Genomic DNA, 13,283 nt, shown 5'->3' on the forward strand with positions numbered 1-13,283 from the left:
AAAATGCAAGTAAAAGAGACTGATTATTGATATATGAAAAAGGGGCAAGAGTAATTAAGAATCTTTTCATACTATATAGAAATGTCAAAAAGTAAGCAATGAAATTAGATAGTACATCTTTTTGCTGACAAAGAACCCCAGTTTTCCACTCACATGCCAGGATAAGAAAAATGTTAAATGAGGAAATACCACACATTGCAACCACTACACAAGAATGGATAATTGATTATAATTCCTTTTACACATGTGCAGTTCGGGAAGAATACCAAGTCCTCAATTGCATACACAATGGGTTCATTCATAATTATGGCTGATGTTCATCATAATAAGAGCAGACTGATCACAACCTAAAAAAAATGCAGACATCAAACAAAAATTCAAATTTTATCCACTCATGACTCCACTGTTTCATTGATTGGCTTTAAAAAGAAACACTAAGGGCATGTTTGGTAATGTCTCATGAGATTCAGACTCGTGCAAATGAGAGAATGAATCTCATTGGCACAGCTAATGAAATATCAGAAAATGAGCATGGTAAAACACTCTCATTTGAGAGTTCTCATTTTCGTGAGAATCAGAATCACAACGGGCCTCTTGTGATTCTGATTCACATGACTCCAATGATTTGGAGTCACATGGGGGCCCAGAAAACCAAATCATACCCTAAATCAGCATAAAGTCTGCAGCTCCAGAACAGAAAATAAAGGCAGTTTCTACATTCTACACTCTACACCAAAAATCTCTCTCTGTATATATATATATATATATGGGAAATTATTGGCATGAGCGAAATAGTAGGAACTGACACTTGGATCACATTTTTGCAACGTAAAAATACAATTTTTTGAGGGGTGAAAATTTGGTATATTGTAGGCCATTGATTTTTCAACCCTTAAAAAATCCTACGTACAAATAGGAAAAAAATGATCCAGGGACCTGTCCCTACTAAACCAAAACATTCACATCTGAATGGTCAGATCTACCAAACAAATAAAATAAAATAAACAGTCAGATCTACCAAACAAATAAAATAAAATAAACAGTGTTTTCCACTCATGGGTTACAAACTGACGTGTAGCCAATATTTGTCTGTGTAGCCCATATTTTCCACATGTAATATATATATATATATATATAGAGAGAGAGAGAGAGAGAGACAGAGAGACTAGTATCACCGATATTTTGAAAATATAGCAATATCATTGTTTCATTGCCAAAAAAATGTGAAAATATAGTGGTATTCTAAAAAATATCTCTAAGAATCATATTACCATGAGATTTAAAAAAAAAATCTTTATTTCATATATTCTATTCTATATTTTATGTTTTAAAGACTTTTCTACTTGTTTCTTTGGCAAGAAAATTAACATAAAATCATTATTTGTTGTCTTTTTTTTATTCTTTATATTTTATTCAATTTTAAAAACTTCAAACACTTTTGTAAGGAAGACTATTTTGAAAAAAAAACGCTCGAGAAAAAACTCCCCAAGAACAATACTCTCTCTCGCTATATATATATATATATATATATATATATATATATATATATATATATATATCACCTAGGTACGGGTACAGATACGAAGGGTACGACACAGCAATTCCAAAAATTGTGGGTACAAGGACATGGCTATCTATCTATCTATCTATATATATATATATATATATATATATATATATATATATATATAATATCACAAAAATAAAAAATAAATTCAAAATAAACTGAACATAATCTAAATATATATGCTATATCTAAAATATATATTATATACTGAAAATATAATTATAAATTGAATACAAACTTGTATGTACAGAGGGAAAAATGCTGTGTTCAGGTGTCGACGTGTGTCAACAGGGGTACAGAGGAAAAAATGGAGTGTCCGTGTGGCCAGGTCCAGCCCAAAACTGACAAGGTTCAGCCATGAGGCCTAGTTAAGGCCCAAAGGCCAAGGCTTATTAAGTTCAACTGTTCAAGCATAAAGCCAGGTTCATGAGCGACCCACTGGCCCACCAGGTATGAAAAATTGGGTTTGGTAGTGCCCAATCGCAACCATAAGATAGAAAAACACATACATCAAACTCCTTTGTTCTTAATACTTATACTGAGCAATCGATTGGTCTGTTGGGATCAAGTCTATCCACACCTAACCTAATATTTCAGATTCATCACACAATAGCATTTAACTTTTGGGAAAAATAAGACTACAACAGCCCACCACCAGCTTATGCCTTTGCAGGTGCTTGGATCATGTCCATGCACAGAAAACGCAATAAAACCCCAACAAGTCTAACCTTCCACACTTGCATGAAGCCATCAAGGTAACCCTCTAAAAGATGTCAAAGGCCTAAATGCCCATCCACATAACTCCTGCTGGTCTTGGCATCCACAGAAAGTATCTAGACAGTGTGAAGCAGGAAACTGACAAGGAGGTGAAGTTCAATCTTGATAAAAGCAATACCCATGTTTTTAAGCATAACAATTAACATGCCCCTAACCGATGCTGAAGTATTTACATTTAGGTGATTTGTCTAGAAATTCTGTGCCAAGTTCTGGACACACACACACACACACACACACACACACACACACACACACACAAGCAATTGGTCAGTTAGCATTTACTGATGATTATTCTGTGTTTATGACTGAAATGGCCACATACTCCTACCTAATACCACCCATTTGTTCAGAAATCCATCCTGCAACATTTAACTTTGCATCCATCCTTGAAGCAGTTATGCCATGACCGCTGCCTCTCAACCGGCTCTGCATAAAATCTAAATAACATGAGAATAGTGTTGTTGAAATATGTCTGAATAATACAAATGATTGCTCATTAATACCTCCATTCCTGCTTTGCTTTGAGAAACAAATTGCTTGAAACGTTGCTGGTCAGTGAACTGAACTTGCTGAAGGACAGTATTGATCTGAAAACAAGATAGAATGCAAACACACGTAATCAGCCTGGATGATCTCTAACAATGTACTAGTATGTGCAGAGCAGCCACTGGTACATACTGAGCCATGTGCAGGGGTGTCAAAGAGCTGAAACAAGCAAAATACTAGGCTGCACAAACCTGGTCATAAATACTTGAGTTCAGTTTATGTGCATGGAAGGATCTCTGAGCTTAGCTAATTTTGCCAACACCAGATCAATCTTAGCAAGATCCTTCTTGTTTTGGGGTGTGACTTAAAGAATGAGGGCACCATGATTCCTACCAACCATCTGATATGTAGAAGGGTTGGCAGGAAATTATAGCATGTTGACATGAGAAAAGATATTTCATTTAATCATGGAAAATAAAAAAAATAAGGTATAACTATGCATTAGGTAATGTCTATTTCTTATAAAACAAGAATCTTTATCCACTGAACCACTATTAAGGTGATGAAAAGCTTTCATGTGTATATATGTTTTTATGCTTGAAGCAAGTCAATTGTAAGGGTGCTTGAGTTTAGCTTGTTTGCTTATTGATCCTGAGCACGTCTAACAAGCCTATTTCATGAGCCAAGCTAGCAGTTAAAGGGACTGAGCCAAGGACCTAGGAAATGTTGAGTTTATTCAGCAGTCTTTTCCATGTTATGATCCTATAAGCAAGTGTGAACACTTTTAAACCTAAATGCAACATTCTTTGTAAATATTCCACGAAAATGTGGTATTAACTTAATAATTTGATTCTAAGAAATAATTACAAGTATTAGCACCTTTCATTAATTAGAGTTCTACAAATGAAATAATCTTGTAACCTTTCAGTTCACACACGCAGAGACTGAAAGGCCAGAATGAAACATAATGCAGGTTAAACAAGGACAAGACTGTTAATGTACATATAGTACATCTTTTGTGTGTATATATATATATATACATATATAGTACATCTTTTGTATGTATGTATATATATGAGAACTGAACATATTAGGCCCCATTTTTTTGTTAGGTCTCGTTAGGCCTCATAGTTTAAAGTGTTTCATGATAGATCTGAACCATTAGATGTGTTTAGCATGCTCGATTTAGTAAAAATCGACTCTTGGATCATGTTTTTTGGACAAAAAAATGTATTTTTATGAGCTAAGAAAATTGATGCCTTCATAGCCATTGATTTTGGATCACTGGAAAAAACTATATACAGGTCAGATTCCGGCAATCCAAAAGCTGGTTCCCACTAAACAAAACCTAGAGATTACATCTATGGTGTTAGATGTGAGAAAAAAATACTTAAAACTACAACTTTTGAATGGGCCTAACGAGACCTAATGAAAAAGGGGACCTAAGGAGCAATTACTATATATATATATATATATATATATATATATATATATATATATATATATATATATATTCAGGTTATACATGTTAGTGTATGTGTATTGATATATATATACATATGTATAGGAGCACTTTTGTCATTTTTAATATTGTAATAGGGACTGCCTATTAGGGGCATATTTGTAAAAATCATTTTCTGTTTTTTTTTTCTGTTTTATAGCTGTTGGGACTAGCCCAACTAGCCGTTTGGCTAGTTCAACGGCTAGTTGGACTAGCCCCTTAGCTCCCTTCTTTGCTCTATAAAAGGGGATCACCCCTATGTATTTTGTTAAGGTTGTCCCAAGCATATCGGTGATAAATAATATATATTTTTTATATCTTGTTTCCCTCTAGTGGCTTGTGTTTCTATATTTCCTTGTGAGCTTGTATTTGGCCTATAAGTGGCCCTTTGTATTTGTGCATTCTTATGTGTTATTATAGCCCTTAGAGGCACTCTTTTTTGTTTAATTACATGGTATTTGGAGCAAGATTGTGTTTGTGTTGAAGATTCAAGTGCTCGTGTAAAAGCCTCTTGGTGGAATCTTCATAAACCTCTCTCTCTCACACACACACACGACCGATAAATAGGTTGTCACCATTGTTCCTATCAAGTTCGATGGGAGCAACTATAACATGTGGGCGACAGTACTAAATAGGATCTTAATGGGCTTGTGGCAATATGTTAATGGTTCCACTCCGAAACCTCAACATATTCTCACAAAAACTACTATAGGGGAAGATGAAGAACTTAAAGAAGAAAAGGAAAATGAAAGAAAAATGGCTTTGTTGGATTACAAGAAAAACTATAAAGAATAGGAGGTGGGTCATGCCAAGGTTCTCTCCCTTTTTATGGAAAGCATGCATGAAAAACCATGCTCAACATACTTAAATTTGAGAGGGTGGATGAAGCATGGGAGTTTGTTAAACAAACTTATACCCAAAAAGATGTCGCTCACAAATGGGATTTACAAGATCGAATTCATAATTGTAAGCAAGGTAACAAGACCGTTAGAGAGTATTGTAGTACTCTCAAAAGGCATTGGGATCAAATGGTCAAACTTCAGCCAACATGAGAGACTCCAAATGATGCTCTTCAAAGAAAGAAGCAAATTTCTGAGGAGCAACTCTTTCAATTTATGAGAGGCCTTAGACTCGAATTTGAACAAGTTCGGTTAAATATCATTCATAAAGAAAAATATTATCCCTGAAATGAGGTGTTGGTCGAAGTTTGTATGGAGGAGACAAGGTTAAAATTCATGTCCCAATCCAAAGATACTTACAAGCCACCTCATTTTTTCAAGCTTTATTATGAGAAACCTCGTAATGATGATGGGAGAAAGATCATGTCACAATTGTGAAGAAGTGGGACACATTAAGCCCTATTGCCTAAAATTCAAAGGAAGCTATGTCACAGGGATTCGGCTAGCAAAGTGCTTCACCCGCATCGACGCGACTCAACGCGGGTGCAATCAACCAGACCCTGGGTGCGTTGACCGCACCCAGGGTCATTTTGGTTCATTTTTTTTGGGTTTTAAAACAAAAAAAATCCGAAACAAAAACACAAAAAGGATGAAGAAAAGTTCTGGACCAACGAGTGATGTCTTTCTTATCCTTCTTTGTTATTGTTAGGTAGGTAGAAGGGAAGAAGAAATACCTGCAGAGAGGCGAACCGCATCTCGTGGCGATGTGAGTCGAGGGGCTTTTGCAGGGGATAGAAAGCTCTGGTCTTCTTCGATGTGGGATTTCCATTGCGGGTGCTGCTGCTGCTCATGATGGCTTTGAGGAGCCTCCATTTAACATTTGCTCCCTCTGTTAACCTGATTTTTCTTCTGAACGCACAGACGAAATGGGCAGAGAGAGAGAGGCATCTACTGTTAACCTGATTTTTCTTCTGAACGCACAGACGAAATGGACAGAGAGAGAGAGAGGCGTCTACTATTTCATTTATTGTGCACACTGTTTGAAGCAGAGTTACCGAAAGCGCCTAGCTAAAAGGGGAAGCGCGCTTCCCCGAAGCGCGCTTGGAAGCGCGAAACGTCGCGCTTCCGAAGCGTGGGGGGAAGCGTCCCCCTTTTTTGGGAAGCGCGTTTCCCTTTAATGGGGGACGCGCTTCCCTTTAATGGGAAGCGCGCTTCCCATCACGCTTCCCCCACGCTTCCCCCTCGCTTCCCCTATTTTTTTCAATTTTTTTGTATTTTTTATTTTTTATTTTTATTTTTTTCGCTTCCCCCTCGCTTCCGAGACGCTTCCTAGGTCGCTTCCGAGACGCTTCCTAGGTCGCTTCCGAGACACTTCCCGAATCGCTCCTAAGTGGTCCCACGCTTCCCCGCTTCCTAAAATTTTGAAAGTGCCTCGCTTCCCGCTCCCGCTTCCCGTATCGCTTCCCGCTCCCGCTTCCTCAACTGGCAACCATGGTTTGAAGTGTGCCGAGGGTTGAATTATTAAAAGACGAAGCTGTCGATTTAGCTTTTGTATCTTATTCATTTATTGCGCACACTGTTTGAAGCTTTTGAGTGTCAAGGGTATCAACGGGTCGGGTTTACCCGGACCCGACCCGTACCAAGCCTTATAAGGTCAGGTATGGTGATAAATAAGAAGACTTGATTAAGATTCAGGTTCAGACCCGAAGATTCGATTAATCCCAGTATAGTTTGTGAAATTTTATGTCAGACCCGACCTGTGTTTCTATTAAGACTCGCAATTTCTCAATGTAAATATGATAAAAAATAGTAGTTTATCCTGTATGGCCTGAGTCTGGTTCATGTAGTTTTTATCGAGTTTGAGTATATGGTTTTTCTTATGATCGCTGACCGCGCAGCTGGACCCACGCCGGAGGGAACCCCCGGACCCCCCTTATATATATATATATATATATATATATATATATATATATATATATATATATATATATTACAATTTTGCCTCTGCCGCACCCCCGCACCCGGGTTTTTTGGAAGTGCCGAATCCCCGCACCCGCACCCATGTGACATAGAAAGGAAGTGAAGAAAGGAATGTGGCATGGAACTTCTCTAGATGACAAAAGTGGAACTGATAGAGATTCCAAATCCGTTGGAACCATGACAATGACTCAACTCGTGGAGACCCTACAAACACTTTTCAAAAATTCCTCTTCCTCTATTTCAAGAATCGGGGTCTATACATCATCTCCTTCCAATAAGGTTTCTTGGTTTTTGGATTTCGTAACCTCCGTCCATATGACCCCAAATAAATCTTTACTTTTTTATTATGGCACTGATTCAAAAAAAACACATGTTTTTACTCCCGATGGGTCCTCCCTTGATATAAAAAGCATTGAAAATTAAAAAAAAAAATCAAACTTTTTTATTCTAAAAATTAGATTTGTTCCAAAACTTAACTTAAACCTAGTTTCTATATCTCAAATTGTTGATCATAAGTGGTGTCCTCATCAAACTAATGTTTAGTGCAGGATCTCAATCCGGAAAGCGAATTGGAGAAGGCCATAGAGAAGGAGATCTCTACTACATGGATCGACTAGTTTTTTCAAAAGAAACTTTTTGTTGCAAAATACAAAATGTGGACATTGTTTTGTGGCATCAAAGGCTAGGACATCTTAGCATATCAAAATTATCTTATGTACCACATTTGAAAATTTTTTGCAATAAAGAATTTCATTGCACTGATTGCATTCTTGACAAAATGAAAGTTCTTTCATTTCTCAATAGGACCTTCTCATCTAAATCTTTTGAATTAGTGCACTCAGATGTATGGGGTCCCGTTCTCGTTCATTCTAAAGGTGGTTATGCTTACTATGTGATATTAGATTCACTTGAATTTATTTTCTTAAGCACAACATGAAGTTTTTTGAATATTCAAAAATTTTCATAACATTGTCAAAAATCAATTTAAAACCCACATATCCATTTTTTGCTCTGATTCAAAGAGAGGATTTATGTCAAAAGATTTCAAAGAATATCTTGAATCAAATGGGATTTTACATCAAAGATCTTGTGCATACACACCTCAACAAAATGGTTTGGTCGAAAGAAAACATAGCCACATAGTTGAAATCACTAGGACACTCCTAATCTCAAAACATGTTCCAAAAGAGTTTTGGGTTGAAGCTTCACTAATTGTTTTATACCTTATTAATAAAATTCCTTCCACCAAACTTTAAAACATTTCTTTTTTTGAAAAACTCTTTAAAATCTCTCCCGATTATTTTAGACTAAGGACTTTTGGATGTAAATGCTTTGTTCTTACCAACAAAAATGACACTTTCATCGCAAGTCATACCTCGTGTATTTCTTGGGTACGGAGAAAACCAAAAAGAATAGATGTTATGATTTTGAAAAAGACAAGCTTTATGTTTCTATAAATGTTTATTCTGTAGAAAAAGAAAGCATTTTTATCAAGGTGTGCCATTAAGGGTTGTAGTTGCCATTAAGGGTTGGTCTATATACCAAATAGATGTAAATAATGCATTTTTAAATAAGGAATTAAAGGAAGAAGTTTATATGGATTCACCTCCTGAATATGAGATTCCTCTTGTAAAGGTACTTCGTTTGAGAAAAGCCTTATATTGTTCAAAACATGCACCTAAGGCTTGGTATGATAGATTTAGTTATGTTATGCTTACAGTTCAATTTAAATCTTGTTATACTGACATTGTTATGTTTATTAAGAAATATGATACATGAATAGTCATTATACTTCTTTATGCTGATGATATGATTATCACGAGTGGAGATAAATAGGGAGTTAATCATATCAAAACTATTGAGGGTCTTAGATTTTTTCTAAGAATTGAAGTAGTTTATTCTCCTCGAGGATATTTGTTAACTCAAAACAAGTTTGCTAATGATATTATTAACATGACTGGATCACTGATGAGAAGAGGGTAGATATTCCAGAAGTTATCAATGTCAAAATGAAGATGATAGATCACCTCTGAAAGATCCTACTATGTATCGCTAGATGATTGGCGCATTGACTTACTTGACTATCACCTGACTTGATATTATTCATGCAGTTCATACTGCAAGCTAGTTCCAACACCCTCCCACCAAAGTTCATACGAGTGTTGTGATGAGGATCATTAGATATTTACAAAATTTTATCACTAGGGGTCTTTTATTGTCTTCATCTTCTTCTCTTGAGTTAATTGCTTACTCTGACTCAAATCGGAGAGGAGATCCAAATGATAGAGCTCAACTATTGGTTTTTGTATCTTTTTAGGTGACTCTAGTATCTTTAAAGTGCAAAAATCAGCATAAAGTGTCGTTAGCATCTCTTGAAGTTGTGTATCGTGTGATGGCTACTACAACATCAAAGATTGTACGGCTAAAGACATGTGTCACTATGTGTATTCTTATGCGTTGTTGTAGCCATTAGAGGCACTCTTTTGTACTCTTTTTTGTTTCATCACAAAGACTAGTGACATTAATTTCAAGATTAGTGTATTTGTGCATGTGTGCGTGCATATACAAAAAGAAAATGAGAAAAGGACCATACATAAGAAACATCCAACTAAAACAACCAAAAGCTTTGATAAGGATAAGATGATGCAACTTGAAAATCACATAGAACTGAGATATATGGAAGCTATGTTACTTGAACACTAACACGGTGTCAGTGTCGTCAGGCATGGCGGGTCATAAAAAACTAGACGCTTGGACATAGCTATATATATATATATATAGGTTTATATTTAATACAGTTGATTGTAAGTACAATCTAGTTGGAATCTCATAATGCAAGTTGTTTTGACTCAATCTAACCACATAGATGTGTTCAGAATGCTTGAATTAGTGGGAAACGGCCCTTACATATTGAAAAAACATGTTTTCTTGAGCCGAGAAAAATCAATGCATTTACAACTATTGATTTTTTCATCACTGGAAAATCCTGTACAGAGGTCGGATTTTGGCGATTCAAAAGTTGGCTCCCACTAAAAACGTGTAGATCACATCCATGGAGTCACTTGGACCAAAAAATATATAAAAAATAAATAAATAATGGAAGATGCTAAGTCGTTTGCACATACAAACGATTGTAGCAACCAGTGTTGTACGTATCATACTGTATCGTATGATAAGTATCGTTACTTTTAGAGAAATCAATACGATACACAGTTGTATTGTGATATGAGTGTGTATCGTATCTATATCAGGTGTAGTGTCTGATACACACTTGTATCAACCCGTATCGTATGATACAAGGCGTATTGTACGATACACCTTCGACGCACTTTTAAAAAGTTGGTTACTTTTTTACTTTTTTGGTTTTAAATACCTCTTAAGGTTTGATTCCCTCATTTGTCTAGAGGTCATTATAGAAGCCGTGAGAGCAATTTGGGAGTCGATCCGTCTGCAAGGGAGAGGGCTTTTGTGATTTTCTCAAAAGTACATTTTCATCCCTTTTCCACTCAAGGAAGTGGGTTAAGGTAAAAAAATCCTATTCATTGCTTCTTATTGAGATTTTTTTAGGAAACTGCTTGGACTTCGGTTTGTTATGTGTGTAAGCTTGTCGAATATTTGTAATTTTGTATGCCTATATTTTTATTTGGTGGTTAATTGGTTATATTTTATTTTAAATCTTTCGATGTCGTCTTCACGTTCATGTCATAGAAATGATCCTACATGGCAATACTACAGAAGCATGGATGATACATCATGACCAGGATTATTATTGAGATGTATGTTTTATGATACAATTATTAGAGTTGAACTTCATAGATTTAAGCAACATATTGCAAGTCAAGATCAAAATGTACATCCATGTGATTCTCCATCTATTCCTACCACTTTTCGTGTTGATGTTATCGTTGAGCTAGAAGAAATTTGAAGAATTTTGCAAAAATGAAAGATGAAAGACTTTCAGCCATTGTTCCAGATTCTAAAGATGATAATGATGACCCAATTTTAAAAAAATGGCCGAAGATAAAGAGATCATTGTGCGGCAGTTTGATGCAACACTGAGGAAATATTGTCCTAGTGTTTGGAAAATAGTCTCTAGAAGATAGTTTAGTTTTAGAATCTTTATAGTTTAGAACTTTAGAGATGAAGATTGGCATATAAGACGTTGGTTAAATGTAATGTTTTTAGTTATCATGAACTCTTGGCAGTTTAGTTATGACTTATGACATTTTAGCATGATTTGGATGTGAATTTAATATTGTTAGTTAAGGCTTTAATTGTGTTTAAAATTTAAATTATGTAAGTGTGTTTTATTTATATTGTCATTTATGAGTTGCATGGTTTGTTATTAATTTCGACAGGACGAGGAGGAGGAGAAGAAGATGATGATTATGATTATTGAGGTTTTATATAATATTTTGTTTTTGTTTATGTAATATGAAAGTATGAGTCTTGTGGCATGTTCTTAATTACAGGAGTCTTATGTAGCTCATAGAGGCATAAATGTTTCATATGTGATTTTATAATTGTGTTTTGTGCAATTCATCATTGTTTTATGTGATGATTTTTTTAGAATTTTTACTAATTTTTTAGATTTTTTTGAAATTTTTAAAAATTTTATTAAAAATTTATGATACATTTACGATATGGTGTTACTTTGGACCTGACCGATGCAAGTAACGATACGATACTTACAACCTTGGTAGCAACTATTAACCCATATAGAGAGAGAGAGAGAAAAAAAGAGATTTAAAGTATTATGCAAACAAAATCACAAAATATAAAATGCACATTCCTTTCTCATTTGCAACATGATCCTTGATGATTTATACAAATGTCAATTATGTAATATGACCATGTAAGATTTTAAGTACAAAAAGTCAAAACAAATCATCAAGACTACTGGAAGTGTCAGATACCCGATGCATGATGGATATTGCTTGGTGAGGAAATGCCATATTATCGTCTTGTGTAATACCCCTTTATTAAGTAGTGTACATACATTCTAATATTGGGCATATCTATAAATTAGCTTGTACACTACTTTGTTAGTTTTTGTCTTTTAGTATTCCTTATTGGGGTCGACCCCTCTTTTAATGTTGTAACCCTAGTTAGTCATGATATATAAAACTTCATGTTCTTCCTCTTTTCTTCTTTCTTCTTCTTCTTGAATATGCATATGCCTCCATGTGTGAGCTCTAATATGGTATCAGATCAATAGATGCTCAAGAGGAGGTTGTCCGCTGCGCTGAAGAAGGAAGAAGCAGATTCTGGTGCATCGGGGCACGCACTGCAAGGGACGTCATCTAGAGGGGACGTTGAAGTGAAGTTTCAGATTTGAGCAAACCAAGTCCAGAATCTGGTAGAGGGTAAATTTAGAATATTTTTGAATCTTATTATGTGTTGATTAGGTCAGATTTAGATTTGTTGGGGATTTTTCTTGTATTTTTTGGATTTGATGCAAACAGTGTCCAGATTTGAAGAAATCAACTGGTTTTAAGGGCCTAAATCAGTTTAGTTTGGGTCATTTTTGCCCTACAAGCTTCTGAATATGGGTGATTTGCTGATATTGTGGTATTTTGCAAGATTAACCACGTGTTCTAGGGTTCTAACCAGTTTTTTTGGCCTGTTGATGTGTGTTGACTGTCTTGATGTGTGTTGACTGTCTGGTTGCCCATATTTGTTAGTGCACTCACTCTTTTGGCGATTAATGTATTTGTGTAACTAATGTGCACTTGGTGGCTGGGTTGTGTTTTGCATGATGATTTTGGCTTGATTTTGTGTTGACAACTTGGTATTTTGGTTTTGTTGGTGTTGTTGCTGAATATCAACTTGTGCAACTTATTAGTCTGGGTACTCTATTGTGTATCAAGCATTTTTTGTGTTTCTATTGGCTACTTTTGATGGTTTTGTGCAGTTTTGAATTGTACTTTGGAGGTTGGTGTGAATGGAGAAAGAAGACATTATCCAGCTGACTCCAGTAAAATTGGATGGGACCAATTATTCATTTGGGTTAACTTCATGGTGGCCATTGCTGATGACAAAGGGCTAGGGGGCTTTCTTGATGGGACTATAA

The 13,283-nt window shown here is 35.6% G+C and overlaps 1 protein-coding gene across 1 annotated transcript in view; it reads right to left on the minus strand.

The window, feature by feature from the left end:
* Positions 1 to 13,283, minus strand: part of LOC149812202 (presequence protease 2, chloroplastic/mitochondrial-like) — a 31,255-nt gene that overhangs the window by 2,583 nt on the left and 15,389 nt on the right. Inside the window, exons 13-14 of the mRNA XM_089992737.1 lie at positions 2,848 to 2,931; positions 2,673 to 2,770 (exon numbers count right to left, since the gene is read on the minus strand). Of these exons, the coding sequence (XP_089848863.1) occupies positions 2,673 to 2,770; positions 2,848 to 2,931 (182 nt within the window). The remainder of the gene's footprint in view (positions 1 to 2,672; positions 2,771 to 2,847; positions 2,932 to 13,283) is intronic.

Source organism: Nuphar pumila, chromosome 17 (genome assembly GCF_984573655.1).
Source record: "Nuphar pumila chromosome 17, dmNupPumi1.hap1.1, whole genome shotgun sequence".
Lineage (NCBI taxonomy): Eukaryota > Viridiplantae > Streptophyta > Magnoliopsida > Nymphaeales > Nymphaeaceae > Nuphar > Nuphar pumila.